Source organism: Lycorma delicatula, chromosome 13 (assembly GCF_047948215.1).
Source record: "Lycorma delicatula isolate Av1 chromosome 13, ASM4794821v1, whole genome shotgun sequence".
NCBI classification, from domain to species: Eukaryota; Metazoa; Arthropoda; class Insecta; order Hemiptera; family Fulgoridae; genus Lycorma; species Lycorma delicatula.
In genome coordinates this window covers 20197329-20219435 of record NC_134467.1, presented here as the reverse complement: position 1 = coordinate 20219435, position 22107 = coordinate 20197329, and the positions used below count along the sequence as shown (strand labels likewise).

Below are 22107 nucleotides of genomic sequence, written 5' to 3'. Positions count from 1 at the left end.
ACATTTTTGGGGTTTTATTTTGAAAGTGGACACATTTCTTAATATTCATATTTTGAATTTCTAATAGTTTTATTTAAATTATTTATGATTTAAGTAATAATATACAATATTTAATCACTAACGTGTATCTTAGAGTGGATTAAAGAAAAGTGTTCAGAAGTGGAAAGAGAAATGAACATTGGTAAAATAGACGGAGCATACAGGAAAGTTAAGGAAAATTTTGGGGTACATAAATTAAAATCTAATAATGTGTTAAACAAAGATGGTACACCAATATATAATACGAAAGGTAAAATCGATAGATGGGTGGAATATATTGAAGAGTTATACGGAGGAAATGAATTAGAAAATGGTGTTATAGAGGAAGAAGAGGAAGTTGAGGAGGATGAAATGGGAGAAACAATACTGAGATCTGAATTTAAGAGAGCATTAAAAGATTTAAATGGCAGAAAGGCTCCTGGAATAGACGGAATACCTGTAGAATTACTGCGCAGTGCAGGTGAGGAAGCGATTGATAGATTATACAAACTGGTGTGTAATATTTATGAAAATGGGGAATTTCCATCAGACTTAAAAAAAAGTGTTATAGTTATGATACCGAAGAAAGCAGGGGCAGATAAATGTGAAGAATACAGAACAATTAGTTTAACTAGTCATGCATCAAAAATCTTAACTAGAATTTTATACAGAAGAATTGAGAGGAGAGTGGAAGAAGTGTTAGGAGAAGACCAATTTGGTTTCAGGAAAAGTATAGGGACAAGGGAAGCAATTTTAGGCCTCAGATTAATAGTAGAAGGAAGATTAAAGAAAAACAAACCAACGTACTTGGCGTTTATAGACCTAGAAAAGGCTTTCGATAATGTAGACTGGAATAAAATGTTCAGCATTTTAAAAAAATTAGGGTTCAAATACAGAGATAGAAGAACAATTGCTAACATCTACAGGAACCAAACAGCAACAATAACAATTGAAGAACATAAGAAAGAAGCCCTAATAAGAAAGGGAGTCCGACAAGGATGTTCCCTATCTCCGTTACTTTTTAATCTTTACATGGAACTAGCAGTTAATTATGTTAAAGAACAATTTAGATTCGGAGTAACAGTACAAGGTGAAAAGATAAAGATGCTACGATTTGCTGATGATATAGTAATTCTAGCCGAGAGTAAAAAGGATTTAGAAGAAACAATGAACGGCATAGATGAAGTCCTACGCAAGAACTATCGCATGAAAATAAACAAGAACAAAACAAAAGTAATGAAATGTAGTAGAAATAACAAAGATGGACCGCTGAATGTGAAAATAGGAGGAGAAAAGATTATGGAGGTAGAAGAATTTTGTTATTTGGGAAGTAAAATTACTAAAGATGGACGAAGCAGGAGCGATATAAAATGCCAAATAGCACAAGCTAAACGAGCCTTCAGTAAGAAATATAATTTGTTTACATCAAAAATTAATTTAAATGTCAGGAAAAGATTTTTGAAAGTGTATGTTTGGAGTGTCGCTTTATATGGAAGTGAAACTTGGACGATCGGAGTATCTGAGAAGAAAAGATTAGAAGCTTTTGAAATGCGGTGCTATAGGAGAATGTTAAAAATCAGATGGGTGGATAAAGTGACAAATGAAGAGGTATTGCGGCAAATAGATGAAGAAAGAAGCATTTGGAAAAATATAGTTAAAAGAAGAAACAGACTTATAGGCCACATACTAAGGCATCCTGGAATAATCGCTTTAATATTGGAAGGACAGGTAGAAGGGAAAGATTGTGTAGGCAGGCCACGTTTGGAGTATGTAAAACAAATTGTTGGGGATGTAGGATGTAGAGGGTATACTGAAATGAAACGACTAGCACTAGGTAGGGAATCTTGGAGAGCTGCATCAAACCAGTCAAATGACTGAAGACAAAAAAAAAAAAAAAAAAAAAGTGTATCTTATCAGTCATAGTTTATTTTTCAACTTGTCTTATCGTGTAGTTATATTGCTGGCTGTATACAAGTTGTGCAAACAATTATTTCAGTCACGTATTGCATGTGTTTTTGGTGTGTTTGTCATCACTGTTTATTATTTTGATTCAACATGGGATTTCTTGACTTAATCTTAGAGTTGCTAGATAAATAACATTCTGTTCATTTTTTACAAACTAAATGGATTTTACATAATACTAGGTTTTCCATACCGACTCTGTATGGAAAACCTAGTATTATGTAAAATCCATTTAGTTTGTAAAAAATGGAGTCATGAAATGTCTCTTTTGTTAAGCAACGGGAAGATAAATTGCATGCAAAGTTATGTTGCTGCAATTCTGCTCATTTTAAGGAGCAGTACATTTCTGTAAATTAATAAACTGAAATTAGAAGTTTTTTATTTTCTGTTTGCATTGAGTAGGAATACTAACTAGTTTTTTTAAGTTTTGTAGCAAAGAATTTGGTATGGGTAGTGCTGCTACCCATACTGATTAGAAAATTTTTGTGAGGGAACTGTGTGCGAACATGTTACTCCGTAACTCAGTAATAATAGGCAGGAATAGTCTGAAAGTGGAAATTGACTTTTTTCAAGGCAGAAATGTAATGTTTTTAACTGAGTGCAAAACAAAGTGTCATTATCATGCACCAATAATATTATTATAATAAATAATTAAAATATGCTATAGTAAACTAGTACAATATGGGGACAACCTATCTACTGCTAAGGAATATGAACCATATTCAATGAGGTTCACTCTTAGTAGTGTGTGTTTGTGGGAATTTACAGAGAAACAAAAGAATGTTTCGTGTATACAGTCCCTGATTGAATGAAAGGGAAAGAGACATTACTGAGTGTTGTAAAGGAGTATATTACACCTAGGATGAACATAATTTATGATAGTTGGCAAAGTTACAAAACTATAACTTATCTACAAGGTTACAGTTTTACACATCAAACTGTTAATCACTCAGTTAACTTTTGAGATCCAGTTACTGGGGGCTCATAGGTTCACGGTGGAAAGTTTATGGGTAGCAGCAAAAGGATGGAATCAAGAGAAGTATGATACCTCGAGATCTACTCTAGACTCTTATTATGTGATTTCACTTTTTTCTTTTCAGCCTCTGAAACTACCGTAAGGTAGCGTATTACATAAGTGGATGAATGGGGATGATATGTATGACTGTAAACAAAGTGTAGTCTTGTACAGTCTCAGGTCGATCATTCCTAAGATGTATGGTTAATTGAAAAACCCAACTACCAAAGAACATCGATATTCATGATCTAGGATTCAAATCCATATAAAAGTAACTGCTTTTACTAGGATTTAAACTTTAGAACTCTTGACTTCAAAATCAGCTGATAGGCAATAAAATGAGTTCACCATTAGACCAACCTGGGTTACAGGAATTCACTTGGCGCCAACATAATATCAACTCATTCGATCAGACTTTGCTGGCTGACTTTTTGTTTTGGTCTTCAGAGCAGTGAATGTAATATTTTATTTTTTAATATTATAATAGCAATTCAGGAAATGTGTCTGCTTTTGAAATAAATCCCATTTATATATATATATATATATAAATCCCATTTATATATATATATATATATATATATTTATTTATTTATTTATTCAAACTAATACTAGGGTCAGTCCATTTGAAGTGTCCCAAAAAAACATAAGTTGGTTATTCGACCAATTCCAAAAAAATTGAAACTTACCCACTTGTTTCCTAAATGTTTCACGACCTTAAAACTATTTTTTTAAATTTTTTATTGAAGCAGTTTACTTGTGGCAGCCATTTTTGTTACAGTGTGCACACCTATTTTTATGATTGTAAGGGTTTATGAAAAAAGTCATAACTAAAAAACTATTTGTCCTGGTAGGATGAAACAAAAAGCAATTTATTCACATTTTCTCAAGGTAAAAGATTGGTCCAGTGGTTTATTTACCTATCTCTTCACTCTATGAGAAAATTACCAATAAAGTTGAACATAAAAAACAGTGAAGTTTCACGTTTGGTAATTTTTTCCAAGAGGCAGGGATGGCATATATAGTTTGAATTATTTTTTTTACATGTAGGTATATGTTAGTAGGTTTGCCATAAATAATATTAATGGTGATATACTTGCCCATAAAGTTTTATGAATTTTTGAAAAGTAATTTTTAAAAAAAGATTCAAATTTTGGCTTCAAATAACTGTGAAGGGGCTGGTGATAAAAATCTCAAATTTCCACAACACAGTGTTTTTGTAGATGTTTATGGCAGATAAAAAGTTTTTTTGTGTATTGTACTAATAAAAAAGTTATAACGTCTCAAAAATCATGAAAAACCTGTTAAAAGCGGTACCATTTTGACTCGCTAAATAAGTGCTCCAATGGGGTTTCTTGTCTTCTCACCACTTTAATATTACAATTACCACAATGATTGATACCACAGATTGATTTTATATCACCTTTGGGTCACTTCAAATGGATTGACCCATTATTAGTTTTTATTATTATTTTTTAATACATTTTTTGTCTATTTTAGTTTGCTACAAAGGTCAACAGTTGTTCTACCTTCTGGTAACAGAGGTGGTATTCAAGTAACGCAAGTAGAACATGCATCCCAAACAAATCCATTACCTATACCATCTAAGCAAAAGCAACCAATGAGAAGTTCTATTGAAGGTTTAAATCAAGAAATTGAGAGATTAGTTTTAAAAGCGATGTCTTCTTTAAGCACTGAAAGAGAAGAAGAAAAGGTATGTGTAACAATCAGATTTTATAAATTTTTTGTTATTATTTTATTTAACTATAAATTGTTGAAATAATACGGGATAGATAACAAAACAATCAAACTCATAGAATTAACCTTCATAAAGACAATATCAAAAGTTAAATTCATAGGACATCTAAGTGCTCCCTTTGAAGTTAAAACCGGATTAAGACAAGGAGACAGACTATTTTCGTTGCTTTTCAACTTCAATCTAGACAAAATACTAGAGACTTTCTGGGAAAAGGATTAAAAAGGAATAAGTATAGGAAAAAAAAACAGCAGAACCTGAATCACATGTCTGGTCTTTGTGGGTGATATGACTTTGCTAGCAGAAATAGAGGAAGAAGAATATACCTGTATTCTTCTTCCATAGATTCTTAGAAAATCTAAAACAGGTGGCTGAGAGAGCAGGCTTGTATACATCTTTTGAAAAATCTGAAATAAATCCAACATCAAAAACTATCCCAAAAAGAAAATTAGCGCAGAATATGAAAGTCTTAAAAGTGGTGTCTGTTTTCAGATATGTAGGGGATCAATAAAATACAATGGTATGAATAAAGCAGCGATAGAAGAGATAAGAACCAGTTAAATTAATTATGTTCCTCACCGAAGATACATACAGTAAAAAAAAAAGAAAAAAAATATTTTCAGTGTCATGAAAACTTTTTGCTTATAACTTATTGATATTTAATTTTTCCATCATTAGATTTAAACATTATAAAGGATGTTGCTAATAGCTATCAACTTGATGGATTTTTCATAATTATCCATAAAAGCCCTTTGTGAAAGTTAATGGTTACCTGATTTTATGTAAAACTTTGTAGATTCGTAAACAATTATGCTAGACAAGGTCATATTTTAGGAAAAAATTACAAAATGTAGTGTTCAAAATAAAATATTACAAAGTATGTTGATTTAAATTAGAAAAAGATAGGGTGAAGAGCCTCCCCCCCCCCACTTCCGAACAATTTATACAGATTGATTCACAAAGAATGTAACAAACTTTGTTATACTTCCAAAAATAAAGTTCTTATAAACATAGGTTTGGAAATGTTTCGTTAGCAAGTGGCAGAAGATGATTTCTTAGAATAAAATATTGGCTATTGGCTATTCAGATTTATTTTTTTTTAACGTGTTTATCATCTTAACTTTTAATTTATATTTTTATTATTTGATGAGATATTTTTATATATGGAATTTGTAACTTTAATTTTGATTTTCAAGTTTATATCTAGAGTTTTAGCAAATTCCATTTTATTCCATTTATAAAGAATTTATTTTATTAATGATGTATATTTATAATATGTAATTTTACGTGAAAAATTAAAGGATTGTATCAACTGAAGATGCGGGAAAATGCGTGAAAGTACTGTTATGTATATATAATGATGTAAGGTAAGTGTCATCCCACCTAATTTAATTTTATTCTGTACATGGTGGATCAAGTTATTTCTTATATATATATAGTTAGTTTGTCTGTACATACATGGTAGATTTATTTATATGTATTTCTTAAATAGTATTTATTATAAATATATTTTTTTTATTTCAGTTAGTACAAACAACACCTGAGGGGCATAGGGCACCATTAGCTGATCTATTCTCACGTTCAACCAGATCAGTTAATACTCAAACGCCAGCTTATAGCAGTTCACAATCGTCTGGTATGATTTATTATAAAAAAAATCATTAATTTTAATTTACTGATACTTTCTAAAAATTTTTTCTTTCTAAAATAATTTTTTTTTAATTTTTCATTTAGAAGCATCATCGAGGGATTCTGGTTCACCATTAGTTGCAGGAAGTATGGATAATTCTAGACCTTCAAGTGAAGTTCAACTTGGAGGTCAGTTATCAGTTTAGAAAACTTATACAAATGTGAATGAGTATGTGTGTGTGTGAGTGAGAGAGAGAGTTGGAGTGAGAGTGTGTGTGTGTGCATGCGTGCATGTGAGCATATGTGGAATGAACTAATTGATTATTTTCTGCCAAAAATTTCTATAGGTATAAATAGATAGAAATATTTAGATTTAAATAGATTGTTTTATTTTTTTTATTTTGAGAACGTCAATCCTTTAATTTAACCATAGTATGAGCAGTAAATTTTTGGTGCTGGGAAGCATATTTATTGAATTTTTCTAAGGAACTATCCTACCGTATATGGTTTATTTTGAATATAAACATTAGTTATTGCAAAGGTCATTCAATAATCAACACAAATAGCTGTAGAGGGAAAACAGTTAGTAAGAAGATTATGGTATTTTCAGAACAGTAAGTCGGTAAACCTGTAATAACTTTTGATGATTGTTTGAGTAAAATTGTTAATAACCTCAAAATCTTATTTTACGGTCGAACTTCAGTAACTGACGAGTACCTTTTGGACATCTTATTGAAGTCTTCAACTCCAGTGTTTGACACTTGCATAGACTTGATTTTCTAGAAGTAGCAACCAACAAGTGGTGTATACTACTATGACATTCTTATCAATGAAATGAAGTTAGCAGTGTTGAAAAAATACACTGGATCTTACTACAAAGGCTTCTAACGCCCAGCTTTATACAGCTTGGGTAACTTGAGAAATTATCTCTTAAATTGCATTGCAAAGTATTACCTCATTCCCCATACAGTCCTGACTTGGCCCAAACAAATGGAACTCCACTTGTTTGATCCATTGAAGAAGCTGCTACTCTGAAAGAAGTTTAATGTCTTTGATGACAAAGACAAAGAAAATATGCAAAAAGGTCATGAATTCTTTGATGCAGGCATAGCTAAATCAGAGATGGGACAAGTGTATTAATATTGCCGAAGATTTTGTTGAAAAGTGAAAAAATGTTACATTGATTAAATAAACCATTTTAGTACCAGAGCAGTTTGTGTCTTTATTGAATGACCCTTGCATTATCACATAATTTAAAATTAATTTTGAGTTTTTACATAATATATAATTTATCACTGTTTATCATCCTATGAGAATTGTAATTAAAACATAAAAAATAACAAGTAGAAAAAATTGTTTAAAAACAAATTTATAATTAGCATTTGTACATTATATAGAGAATATTTTTGTAGTTAACCTAACATTTTGGAGTAATTGGGTATGTAAAAAATAAATCCTAGTTTTATAATATGAAAAATTTGTATTTCAGCTTAGTAGGACAATATTCATTGTTTAAAAATGTACGTTTTTCTATTACTTGGTAATATTACTTTGTTCCATACGTACAGTTTTCAGCATATTTGCTGTTATAACCTTGTTAATTCTTACTGTTGCTTGTTAAATAACCTGAAATTTGTTCAGAAGTGATATTCAATTCATAATTTGAATCTTTGCTGTCTTTGTTAATGCTCAGAGAATCCAAATAATTAGTTTCATTTTAGTTAGATTTTTGTTATATAAATGCAATGTTGCCGCTTTCTTTTAATGATTCCTTATTCCATATTTTTGAAGTGTGGCAAGGTAAGTTTGGAAAGATTGAATAAAAGATTAATTTTAAATATGGAATCAGTTGATGGCATAATAAGCAATGAAGACGAAGATAAAAAAATATATAATTTTTTACAATTTACGCATGAGGAAAACTCCTTATGCAGAATTAAAGTTAGTTTTTACCTTTCACAGCTGTTTCATTTAACATCATTTCTAGTTACAGATGTACCAATAAAAGTGTGTTCATTCAAGATTAACAATAACAAAGGATATGTTCGTAACATCTGTCAGTATGATTCAGAAATTCTAAAAATAGAGATAGAAATAAGCAAGTACAAATTTTTCAACAATTGTATTTTCAAATGGCATTGCATCTATAGGAAACTTGTCTATAGTTATAGGTTTCAGGGTTAAACGTATTAAATTACAATAATATTAAGTATTGATTATTATTGTTATATATTGTATGATTATTATTATTATACATTGTGTTTGAGAAGAAAAAGTAATGATTTTATGTTGAGGGATTGCATTTCATGTATTGCAAGTAATATTTTCTTCAAAGATGGATAATTCTGCATCAGGTGAATTTTTCTTTTTGAGCATTAGGCTGGTAATTTTGAGACAAGAGTGCGTATCTGGTTCTTTGTTGTTCATTGTGCGTTCAACTTTGAACGATTGAGATCGTGTGCGCTCAGAACAGTGGTAACCTTAATACAGTGAGTAATTTTTTGAATATGCCTTCGGTAGGCACAGTGAGTATGTATAAACGGTGAAAAATTAGATTTCCAGATACACTGGTTCCTTATCAACATATTGTAAGAATATTAATCAAGAAATTTAAGGATCTATAAAGAAGTATCGGTATAGCGGTAGACCATCAGTACTTGATAGAGAAAAACATAACAGTTGTATGTGATGTAGCCCCAACAGGTCTATGTAAAGGTCTTTCTGCCAAAAAAATATCGATGTTGTAATCACATACAGGGGAATTTGTAAGACGCTTAGTCTTTAACCATATAAGGTGGAAGCGGTTCAAAAGTTATTATTGCCCACAGACTCTGGAAAGCAAATTTAGTTCTCTGAAGAGTTTAAACAGTTTCTAGCAGTCAATTCTGACAATATTTTGGTCTATTTTGAAGTTTGAAGTTTTTCTTAACTTTAAGATCTCTTGAAGAACTTTAAGAAATTTTTTTTATCCCCTAGTTAACATCAGTGAAATTTACCTCTGTCTTCTGGCATGCTGAAAGGGATTTTTTTTTACTTTTTCTGTTTAGCCTCCGAAACCAGCATAAGGTTCAGAGGATGAATGAGGATGACATGTATGCAAAAGACATCATGTAAATGATGTGTACAGTCTCAGATTGACCATTCTGGAGATGCGTAGTTAATTGAAACCCAACAACCAAAGAACACCAGTATCCATGATCTAGAATTCAAATACATTAAAAGTAACAGGTAGAACAAGGCTGATAATAATTTGCAAAATCCATAACATTTTTTTCTTCTGATTTTAAATCATTATTTGCAGCAGATCTGCCATTAATGGATTTACTACATTTCAGATCGTGACAATTTATGCATTTTATAAAGATTTGATATCTCTCCAACTGTATATAGACTTGGGTTGCATTATATTGAATTTATTATTAATTTAGCATTATAATTTAAATGATAAAGTTATGTAGTGTTGAGCAAATTTTTTATTATGATTTTTTAAATTTATTATTATACTGTGTTGGGAAAACAGAGTTTAATCTTATTAAATTTGTTTTGGGTAGCCATATTGTTTATTTATAGACTTGTGAGAATTTAGCACCATTGAGATCCCTTGATACTTAAGTTCACATTTGAAATTCATTTATGCAATGAAGAAAGAACAGTAATAGATCCAGTAAAGACATAAACAGGATTACGTATATTTGTACTTGTAACAATAAAAAGTAGACAGCAAATTCATTAGATCTTGATAATCATAATTATGAAATAAATCTTGTCATTTGTTGCTAAACTTAATTATAAATCTGAAGAATTTTACAGCAAAAATCAGATAAAGTATATGCCGGCTTCTTTTAGTACTTAATATCTCAAATCACATTAAATTTTGAATTTTTCCCTATGAATGAAAATTTCCACCAGCTGCACGTGCTCTCCAGTGAATATATTCAAATGTAATATTCTTCTCTTAAGAGCATACCAAAGTGGTGTGACGAGTACCTTCATGTGATCCCAATATAACGTATATAATCAATAATTCTCATATTTCCTTATCACTGATGTGAATTTCTCTTGGTCTGTTAACACCTGTGTCATTATTTGTGTATTGTTACATTATTGTTACACCTGTGTCATTGTTACATTATTTTCGTATAATCATGTGAATTCTTTATTATTTGTAAGGATTCAGATATTATTATTTTTTTTTGTGGGCAAAGAACGCTTTGGTTTTATCATTACCCGGAATTAATGATTATAAAAGGTACCATCATAATGTAAGAAGATACTGCAATGTTTTACTTTCCCATCTAGATAGTGCTGTAACTCCAAAAGGAAAGGTATTGTAATTGGTCCAATTTGGGCATATGCTGTTTTCACCAGATCTGGAATTTTTTATTCCTAAGAAACCCAAAAAACTGGATGGAAATTTTCTGGATGTTAATGTGCATGTGTGTGTGTTTGATATTGGCTTCTAAATCATCTTATATTTGGGCATTGTTGCCAATAAATTTTCAACTTAAAAGGTCAAGGAGGTGAGGCTGCAGAGGAAGGTCACCCTCAATATCTCGAGATTTTGTTTAATTAAGGTTATATTTTTCTTAGGCACATCTGTTAATGATTAAAAATAATTAAATAATGAATAATATTTAAAGTGTAAAAAAGTGACTCTGTCTGGCCAGGTCTTGAACTCCATCACGTGGTTGATGTATTGGTTGGTACTGGTGCATTGAGCTTCATAGCTACATCAGTCTGCCAACCGTACAAGCAAAAATTGTTCTATGTAAGTTATGAAGTTACATTAGTTAGTGCCTACTATCGTCACTAGTACTGCTACACCTACGTGAATTAAATACGGTATGTGCACGCACTTAGGTTAGAATCATGGAATTAAATAAACAAAAAATAATAAAATAAAATGATGAATATTTTAAATTAAGTTGTGTATGTATGTATGTATGTATGTGTGTGCCATGCACCAGAAATAACTGTCTTGTCACCTTTTTTTTTGTTTATATGTGTAATTATTAACCTTTTGGTAAACTTTAGTCGGTACAGGTGGTAGCAGTGATTCATCACCAGATCAAGAATCTAATACGGGACAGCTTGGTACATCTCCACGAATTAACAGATTTTTAGCTAGAGAACCACCTGATGGATGTGAACGTGTCAGTATGAAATTTACTGAAGATGCAAGGTTAGTAGTTAGTTACTTATAAACAGTATTAAAAATTGATAGATAAAAGATTTTCATACATATTCTAGCATAGTTGGTTGAAGATATATATGCAGGTGTATTGTGAAGAAATAAAAATCATTTTGGGATTTATTCTGTTTGTGAAGATAGTGAAAAAAATTTTTGTACATATAATAAAATGTTTTTGGTATTAATGATCAGAAAAAAAATTTTACTGTGTTGAGCAATTGCTGTTTAATCACCAACTGACAAATCAGGAGACCTTGAAGGTCACGGAATATCACTACTTCTCAAAATTATACAGTTGCCAAAAAATTGGCGTACAGCAGCCATGGATATTTCTGCAGTGTTGATGTTGATCCATCTTGTTGAAACCAAGAATTGTCAATGGTTAGTGGAAATGCCTGCAGTTTTTGGGCATCAAAGTTTTTCAGAATGGTGATGCATCGATCTGATGTGACTGTAGTCATGAAGCTATCCTCAAAAAAAAAGTGAGGCCGTTTTAAAAAATGTAAGGCTTTATTATGCCGTATGATAATTCAGCCCACCACATAGTAAACTTATTGGTGTGTAGCAGGCGCTGATGTATTTGTGTAGGATTCTCTTGTGCCCAAAACAGAAAATTTTGTTTATTAACACATTATTAAGGTGGAAACAGGCTTCATCCGACATCCACAGTTTGTTAATAAAGTTGTCCTTGTTTATTTTACAACTGGTCGTTCACAGAATAAATGCCATATTATAAATAATCATTTAGTTTTTAGTTCCCAAATGTTGTGCGACTTCTAAGGATGGTAAAGTAAGTCCTGCAGCAGTATTCTTGGACACTTGTGCTATGAATCAGTAAAGTCCCTGTTTGACAATGAATTGACAGTATGGGCTTCTTACGATAGTGGCTCGAACAGTCTCAATATTGTCTGTTTAAAAAACACTGCCTAGAGGTTTCTTTTTCATTGCTAAATCAATTTCCTCAAAATTAGTATCGATCATATTAATTTCTTGTGCTGATGGAACATGATCATGGCATTCTAAATTAAATTGGTGGTAAATCTCAATGCTCAGCCTCCACGATGTTACTATTTTTATAAAAAGCTTTGATGGCAAAAGCACTGTGTGGCAGCAATCCAAGAATCTGTGATAACTAAATGGCAAAGTGGCTTCTATAAGGTATTCACTCGGGCTACAAACAAAAATTTCCCATTTCTCTGAATTGCTCTGTATACAAATTTTTTTGTATAGGCGTACTTCTATGTGTTGTGCATTATTATTATTAAAATTAAAAACATATTTCAAATTGTTTAATGTAGTTATAAGAATATTTATTTGCTAAAATAGTGAAATTCATATACATATATATATATATATATATATATGATTAAGGAAAAGAAGAATAATTAAAATTAAGGAGCCATAGAATACTCTCTACAACATGACATGTAGAAATGGCAGTAATATTACATTACATGCCACTGTCAAATATGCTATGACAACCACATTTTATAGATTATTTTAGGCAGAAATGTTTCTTTACATAACTAGTAGCATGTAAAAGTACATCAAAAAAATCAGGATGAATATTTTCTCAGTACTACTGTGGAAAGTGTTAACTTCCAGTGAAAGTTTTAACAAGGTAGAAACATTGTAAGCTAATTTTAGATGATTTCTAATAAATTCACAGTATAAATTATAGGTTTGAGAATTCTATTTTTCTAGAATGTTAGACCTTATACACAAGACACACCAGTATAAAATATAAAGATACGATGTATAATCGTGTCAGTTAAATAATTCACCTTTGCCTTGTAAAAATACTTGCCTTAGAGTAAACAAAATATTAGTAAACTACTAATGGGTGTATAGATGTCTGGTATCTAATCTAGTAATACTATGATTCCAGCTGAGTATTTATTTTTATAATATATTCAACTGTACAGGTACATACATAGATATTTATAATTATATACTGGAACTAGTTGTCTTGTTAGGTAGGATTTAATTCTTTTAAAGTAATTAGAATTTTTGTATTTTTTTTATACAATAAAAAAAATAAATACATTGTCACATGTTCATGACTCGATCAGGAAATTGAGATATTGAGAGTTTAAAATCTTTATATAATTACAATTTATTAGTTTATAATTTAAAAACATAAGTAAAACAAGACAAATCAGTAATAATAATAATAATAATAATTATCATGTTGATGATGACAATAAATAATAAATGTCAATATAAACAACTCTCAGTAATAATCAGGATAATAACAATAATGACAGCAGCAGATAATAATAATAATATATGTTAATAATAAGTAAATAATATCATAGTAATCATAACAACAATAATAATAAACTGTGATTACGTACAAAACAGAATTTAAATTAATCGTCAGGATTTATTTACAGGTAGTTAAATATTGAAAACCAGAATTCAGTCCCATTGACAAAAGACATTAGCATGACAGCTAATCTTAACATTTTTAACAAGTCTTGTATTAACATCTCTAGTACAATAATATAAGACAGGTATAAAGTTCACTGTGTTCACAAGTAAAACTATGCTAACAATTTATGAATGAAATTCATTACATTATCTCTTTCACTTATAGTTTAACAGTAATTTGCTGAACCATTCTTGTTTTCATATACTGTCACACTGGAATTACTTGTGACGTCACCTTAATCGTGTCAAACATGTACACACTAGTGTACATGTTCAACGCGATCCTTCACTGACCTCATTGTAGAATACTCTCACTTCAAACTTGCATAATAACTCCTCACTTAGAACTCTGTTGCAGAACTCATCGTAGCACTCTCTTGCAGACTGACCGTTAACTGGTCTTCCCTGAAGTATTCATACTCGTATCCTCTACCAGCAGTACTGGATCCAGCTCAAAGCGTGAGAATGATAATCTGCCCTTAATTTTCCCATGAAATTCTTACCCTGGTTTGATAACTCTTCTCACAGAAAAACACTCTTTTAGAAAACAATATAAAAAAAATTGCAGCAGAGTACATTTCCTTCCTTCATCTACAATTACTAGTGAAGACAGTCAAGTACCCAAACGACATCCTCCATGAAGAGAATTCATTAGATCCCCCACAAAACTTAGGCCCATTCAGGCATATTCCTGCTAGATTGAAAGACAGCACTAAAGGTCTTTATTGGATGAACGGAAGGGGAATCACTTTGGGAGAAAGATGCAAATGCCTTGCTAATTTCCGTAGAAATAATCAGAGTAAAATATTTTACAAATACAATCTACCAAGGATCAGAACACAGTACCAAACTCTGTCCATCTTAAACTAAAAATAAATTTATAACTGCCATTAAAAATAAAATACCCACTCATACTGATAAATACATAAATCCATCAGTATGAGACTGATGGCTAGGCTCTTAAGTGTGTAAGGGGATATAAAATATCCCCTGACATCCTTCATTCTATATTAATGCATTTTAATTGCAAGAATCACACCATTAGTTTGCTGTGTTAGATCTCCTGCCACATTTGTTAACTGTGCACATCATGCTGTACACACATCACTTTATGTAATGAACAAGTCTATTATATAGTGTATCTATTATTTCTACTGAACTTAGTCAATTTTTGTTAAATGAATAGAATAATAAAATCTGATTTCGATTTAAAAGCAGGAAATGAAAATAAAATACATGTATATAAATTTTCTGATTTGGCTTTAGTAATATCAATTAGTGATTCATACTTAGAGAAGCGATAATGTATTGATACTTTGTGTGTAACAAAATAAAAGTATACTTTGCTATTAAATTTTATAGATTTTAAATTTTGTTTTATTTTTTCAGTGGCGTTAGAGGAAGAGATTTAAGTTTATTTGATTATTGCCCATTAAAACCGAATGTTACATTTCAATTAAAACCGAGCTTAGGTTCAGCATTTTTACCGTTGCAAAACATAACGGCTTCTTTGCAATCGCAGCAGTTACATGAAGAAGGAAGCCATCAGCAACAGGAGCAAAAATCGGTTAGTAGTCCGACACATCTTTCGTCAGCTACATCTAGCGCTTTATCGACTGATATGATTGCTGCGAGTACTGCAGCCGTTTCATCTGGATCACCTTCATCTACATCATCTTCATAGTGATTTTAATGATTTAATTTTTATTTTAAAAATATAATTAAGCGTGAATGCATGTATATATGTGGTATATGAAGTGAATGTTGCTCGTATACAGGGTGGAATGGTAATAACTGACAGTTTCATAAAATGTTCTATGTGTATTAAAAATACATAGTAGAACTACTGTATCTGTGTAAATGAAATTTTTTAATTTTAGACCGATAGCTTAGCATGTTTCAGGCACTGAATTTTTGCTATGTATAACAAAAACACCGCCAATTCTGTTTTCATATAATTGATGTAATTAAAAAAAATTAGCTTTATTTATATAAAAAATGAACTTATTTATTATTCATTAAAAAAAAGTCAGATCTCAATATTTATATATAATTATAAAAGTATTACTTCTAATGACATTTTTTATTTTACTGTAATTTACTTAACGATAGCTGTTATAAAAAAAAGGATTGTTGTTCATTTTGTGTGTAAATATTTTGAAAATTTTAGCTGAATTTTGATTATGGATCTTGTATTTCTAAAATATGTAAACCGACCTCTACAGTGGAGAGTCGGTAGTAGCTTCTCAGCCATTCATCCAAAAGGTCTCAGGTTCGAATCCTGGTCAGGCATGTCATTTTTCATATTCTATAAAGTTTGGATTTCTATATTATCTTTGATAAAAGATCAAGAATATTTGGCACTGCATTGAAAAATAATGATAAATTTTGATTATCTCACTATTACTTAAAGTTGCAGAGCATTTTTACCTGGGGTTATTTCATGAACTAATCTGAAAAATTTGTACATTGTTTAAATAGTTACTCTTGTCAAATGTGATTTATGTTTATAGAAATTACCTATAATTTCCTATAATTTCCCAATAATTAACAACCTATAATTTCCCAATTTTTTTTCATTATTAATGATTAATTTAAAATTCATAATTTCACTCCTTTTGGTGTTACCTTCATGATTGCAACGGTTATAAATAAATTTAGTGAGAAAGCTGTTCAATTTAAATTTTTAGATCTAGGAATGAATAATCATAGATTTAGTAACTGTTCAAACTCCTGTAAACCTTTCAATTTATTCTGGTAAAAGTAGAAGTACTGGAATATCTTTTTCAAAAATGTTCTGCCTCAAGAAAAGTAAAAAACTAAATGGTGATTAATAGTTTCAGGGTCTCTTTTTCTACAGTTTGTCAACTTATCAATTAAAAGAAAAGGTTTCTGGTTGCGGTGACAAGGAAATGATGAATTTATATCAGCATGTATCTTCACATATCCTATGGCTCAAAAAGAGCTCCTCCTCAGTTACCACCACTGCATTCTGTATGTGGAGGGAACAAATTATATTTTGTCTTAAATCTGTCATTGTTGCTCTAAAATGTCTATTTTACATTCTCAGATAACTCAAAATGTTCTTTCTAAAATGTTAAATGAATTTAATTATATTAAGAAATCTACGAGAGTTTATCTCTAAAGTTTCATTCTAAAAAGATTTATTCTGGAAACTTTATAAATATTTTTTATTTCTCTTAAACTACATACCTTATACTACTTCTCTATATAATCGCCACTTGAATTAAGGCATTTATTGTAGCAATACAGCTAACAGTTACAGATACCAGCTTCAATATACCCTCATCGTATTCTTCTGGCGCCAGTCCATTTAGCCACTGATTAACAACATTTTTAAGTTCATCGTCACCCATGAATTGCTTACCACTCAAAAACTCTTTCTATTTCCCAAAACAAATGGTAATCAGAAGGAGCTATGCCTGGACTGTATGGTGAGTGATTGTAAATTTCCCATCTAAATGTTCTGAGTAAATCACATGTCGGACCCACAACATGTGGACATGCATTATCGTGCAGCAGGACGACGTCATTGGTCAGCCGTCTATGTTGCCGATTTTGAATGGCACGCAGTAACTTACGTAGAGTTTTCCCAGTAGGGTTCTGCATTTATAGTCATTCCATGAGGCATGAAATCAATCGGCAGTATATCAAACCGATTCAAATGGCTGTGTCTTAACCTTTTTTGGTCTGGTCAGTGATTTTGAATGACGCCTTTATATGAGGATTTGTCGCCGGTAACAGTCGAATTAAGGAACTAATCACCTTTTTCTTTGTAGCACATCAAAAATTCCAAATCAGATCCCATCTGGATTTTTTGTGATATTTCATTAAGATGTGCAGGACCCAATATGCAGAAACCTTTCTGAAGCCTAAATGGTCATGAACAATGTAACCAATAATAGCTTTTGAAACATCAGAAAGAAGAAGGGCCAGATCGAAATTGTTGAGTGATGATCTTTTCTGATTTCATCATAGACATGTTTCAACAAGTCCTTGGTGATTATCGAGGGCCTCTGAACATTCTTCATCATGCACGTTAATTCTGTTATTTCTAAATCTTTCACACAATTTTCAGACGTTTCTTTCATTCATTACTTTTATCACCTTACACAATAACCAACTGCTTATGAATTTCATCTGGCTTCACGTTTTGATATTTTAAAAAATGGATGACACCACATATTTCACAGTCTGTGGCAACATCGATTTTCCTATTCATTTTGTAATGTAATAACTCACATGTAATCAAAGATATTACAATGCAACAACTTACAGACAACAATGCAGTGTGTGCATTACTAGCGGGCCATGAATGACACAGGTTCGCCAACTTAAAGGAGAGAAATTTCCCGCAGTATTTACTTTAGAGATATCCCTCATATTTTTCGTGTTAGGTTTTTAAATTTACTTTTTAGCAAGCTTAAGTTTTGTCAACTTATATTTTTATGCAAGTCCAAGCTTTTACTGTTCAAATTTTGCAAAAATTCTTATACGAATAAATCCTTTTCTTTATCAATGCTTTAATGATGCTGAAAAATGATACGTGAAAATTATTGGTAGACATTAAATAGTGTGTTTGAAAAAGACAATGCCCAACAGAATAAACTGATCTCGTTTATAGTGTAACATTTATATATTTATGGCCTTACTGATTATAAAAAAAAGTTATAAAAAAAATTTCTATTTTTCGGTTTATTAACATAACGAGGTTGGTGTTATACTTGTGGAAACCTCTTTCCTCAAACTTTATTCATTTTAACAGAATACCTTTTTATTTTCCTGTGTATGGATGCTAATGAGATCAGAGTTGTGATTGAACATGGTCTTCCATAGAGTTGAATTAATCTTGTTTGGTTTTTTAAATAATTACACCACGTTCTGTACGTGGAAGAAATGAATTACAGTTCATCACAATTCAATCACTGTTGCTGTGTTGGATGGTGTGTTTCATATTGTCAAACAATTCAACTTTCATGAATCTATCTTTCCTCATGTTTTTTTTATCAAAGTTTATGACTTTACGGAAAGTTAAAGTGATCTTTTTTTTTTACTCATAAGTCGTGAAAAAATCCCAAATATATGTTTAAATTTTTTGAAGTCTAGGATTAAAATACTTTTCAAGTTTTTGTTGGGAATTAAGAAACGTGAAAAAATCTGGTGTGTCTGAGTAGCATAGATCCAAATTATGGTATTATGAAATGTTAATATTCACATCCAACAATTTAAAAAAAAACAAATTGGGTTTTCTCAAAGATTATCATTATTATTTTTCTACGTCTCGAGAAAGTAGTTTATGAGTACTATTTGCCATTGTATATTCAGCAAACCAGTTTCCAATGTATATAGTTAATTATAAAGCTATCATAAACTAAGAAATTATAAATCAGGTGTTTAATGCGACATGGAACATAAATTGGGTTTTGTTAAAAGGAATAATCAACCTTTCAGATAATATATTACTAAAAATTTTACTTTGTAAAAAAAAAAATCAAAGCAACCAAAATTTTATATTTAGCCAAAGAATTTACAGTGCAGATTGTGTATGTATGTATGTGTGTGTATATATATGTTAAATATTTGATTTTTTTTGTATGATGTTTTCTGCGTATAAGGAGGTTCTTGATGTTAGCATTATCTTTATTTTCTTCTACCCTATATTGTTTTATCTAATGTTTATAATTTCTGTCTCATTTTATTTGTTATAAATCTTTACAGCGTGTTTGTCAACGGCTGAAGTGGTGCATTTCGATGGTATTTTAATTTTGTCTGTTTGTTGGTCAAACATAGGGCACATAAATGTTTTTCTATTATTTATTTATATTTCCTTTACTTTTTTTTTTATTTATGAAGTTAATTCATTATGAAAGTATACTTATGAATCAAAAGTATACTAATTAAGACATTTTTCTCAAAAGAGTACAATGTGAAATAAGTTAATTTGGTTTCATTGTTATGGAAAAATGAATTTAAAAGATGTTATTTTGGCCTTTAGATGCTGCTATTAAAACGAAATAAAATATTTAGTTAAGTTAACATATATTAATTTAACCATTTTTTTTTTTTACCAAATTGCGACTCAGTAGAACATAATTTTTTTTTAAATAATCAGAACACTGAATATCTGGATTGACTTTTGCAAGGCCAAATCCTTGGCAAAGATAATTAAAAAGTTTTTTCATACATATTGGATATATCATTCTAATGTTTAGTTGGTATCACACGTAACAAAAAGATGAAAATGTGAAAAAATGGTTGTATTTCAGTAAAATTAAAATGATATGTACAAGTAAACATACATAAAGTGCAATAAAAAATAGATACATTACAAAAAATCCAATGAGTATAAATTAGCTAACAAAGAATCATAATTTACAAAAATTATTTGTAAAAAAAACGTATTGATGAGAAATTAAGTTAAGTTACTGAAATAATTACATATATAGTACATTTAATAGAATAAAACTTATTGACCATCGTCACGTGTTAAGTAATGCATTCTTTTTGTCACTCCAGCCAACCCATATCAGTAGACAAACATTCATGACCTTTTTCACTATGGTGGTGGATGCAAGTCATCTTCAGTAGTTTGCTAATCATCCTTTTTTTATCTCCTCTAAGATCTCATCATCGCTTTAAAATATGATACCCTGGGTTGTTGTCATCACTAATGATCCACACATTAATACTCTCGATGTCTGTACAGCATGGCATTTCTTCTGCGAACTTCCTTACATTTTTTTACATCTTAACATTATGTTTCATCTGTCTTGCTGGACATCGATTTTAAAATTTTATTCCACGCTTTGTTAATGTCATCTTTTTGAGAGGATTCCATGTTTAAAATATCCCAAGAGTAAAACTATTTTTCATAATGATGTGAAACACTATAATAATTTCACGGGCACGGTGTTCCCATTCTACTGAACTTCAGTAAAGAAGTAGCTTCCTTGCTTGCTATTAAAAAAATGCCAACATGATGCTAATGAAGTAACCAGGGCTGCAGGTAAACATCTCCTACAGCACTCCTTTGAAGTCATCTTACTGACTATTTCAGATCAGAGTAGTTACTGTCATGCCCAGAACCTTTGACAATGAATTCCTTTTTTATGAACAGAATATGGATGTCCAGTTGTGTTTTATTAACCATTTTTTAACTGTTATATATCTGAATATAATGGGTGCAATTTTTCTGAATTTAAAAAAAAAATTGATTTCCACTTTTTATTCTATAGCATGTTTTGGCAATAGTTTTTGGAGCTGCACAGTGTTGCCAGATTACAGGTTAATAATAGTACTGTAGACTGCTTGCATTGTACACTTGCTTAAGTGACATTTTGTTATTTTTCACATTTCTAATTCTTTAAAATTTACTGTTCAAAATGATTTATTGTAAATTTCTTGGCATTATCAATTCAATGATTTTGTGTTTATAAGAATTTTTTTTTTCTGTTTAGCTAAAACGGCTATAAGCTCTTAAATTTCATGTCTCTATAATGATGTCATTTCTCACCTTACATATAACATAATTTTTTATCTAAAGGAAACAAGGTATATTGTCATCTCGATGATCATGTTGAATTTTATTGTTTCTGGAAAGAAAGGTGAGGAATAATGGTTTAGAGTAGAGACATTATAATTGTATAAGAGTGCAAGTTATTTGACGTTTGGTAATTAGTAGCAGCAGTGTAGCATGGAACATGGATTGTGAAGTCAATTTTCTTCATTGTTTTTATGAAGTTTGTAATTAATAACAAAAAAGAAACCACTTGATTATATTTAACAGTTATATTACAGAGATGTTTGGGAAATTCAATTAACAATTTTTTTTTTCATTTAGGTTATTTTACTGTAAAATTAAATTAATCAGGTGATATGCTGTTGTATGTATGTTGGATTAATCACTCGTAGTTAATATTTACAAGTATTTGTGGACCAAGAGATGTTAAATATTTAGTTTAACTTCAAAAATTAATGCCATTGACTTTTTACTCATAAGATTTGTGTATTCTACTAAGAGCAATTCATGAGATATGTAAACGTTCAGTTCAATCACAAGCAGCTAGCATTCACCTAAGCTGCCTT

General features: G+C 30.5%; 1 protein-coding gene across 2 annotated transcripts in view; it reads left to right on the top strand.

The window, feature by feature from the left end:
* The window catches only part of LOC142334076 (protein FAM117B-like), a 62327-nt gene that overhangs the window by 16648 nt on the left and 23572 nt on the right, over positions 1–22107 (top strand). The window contains exons 4-8 of one of the 2 annotated variants that reach the window (XM_075381753.1): positions 4493–4706; positions 6273–6384; positions 6483–6566; positions 11412–11559; positions 15391–15568. In XM_075381753.1, the coding sequence (XP_075237868.1) occupies positions 4493–4706; positions 6273–6384; positions 6483–6566; positions 11412–11559; positions 15391–15568 (736 nt within the window). Of the gene's footprint in view, positions 1–4492; positions 4707–6272; positions 6385–6482; positions 6567–11411; positions 11560–15390; positions 19247–22107 lie in introns of those variants that run through there. The other variant, XM_075381752.1, reaches the window with a different exon arrangement.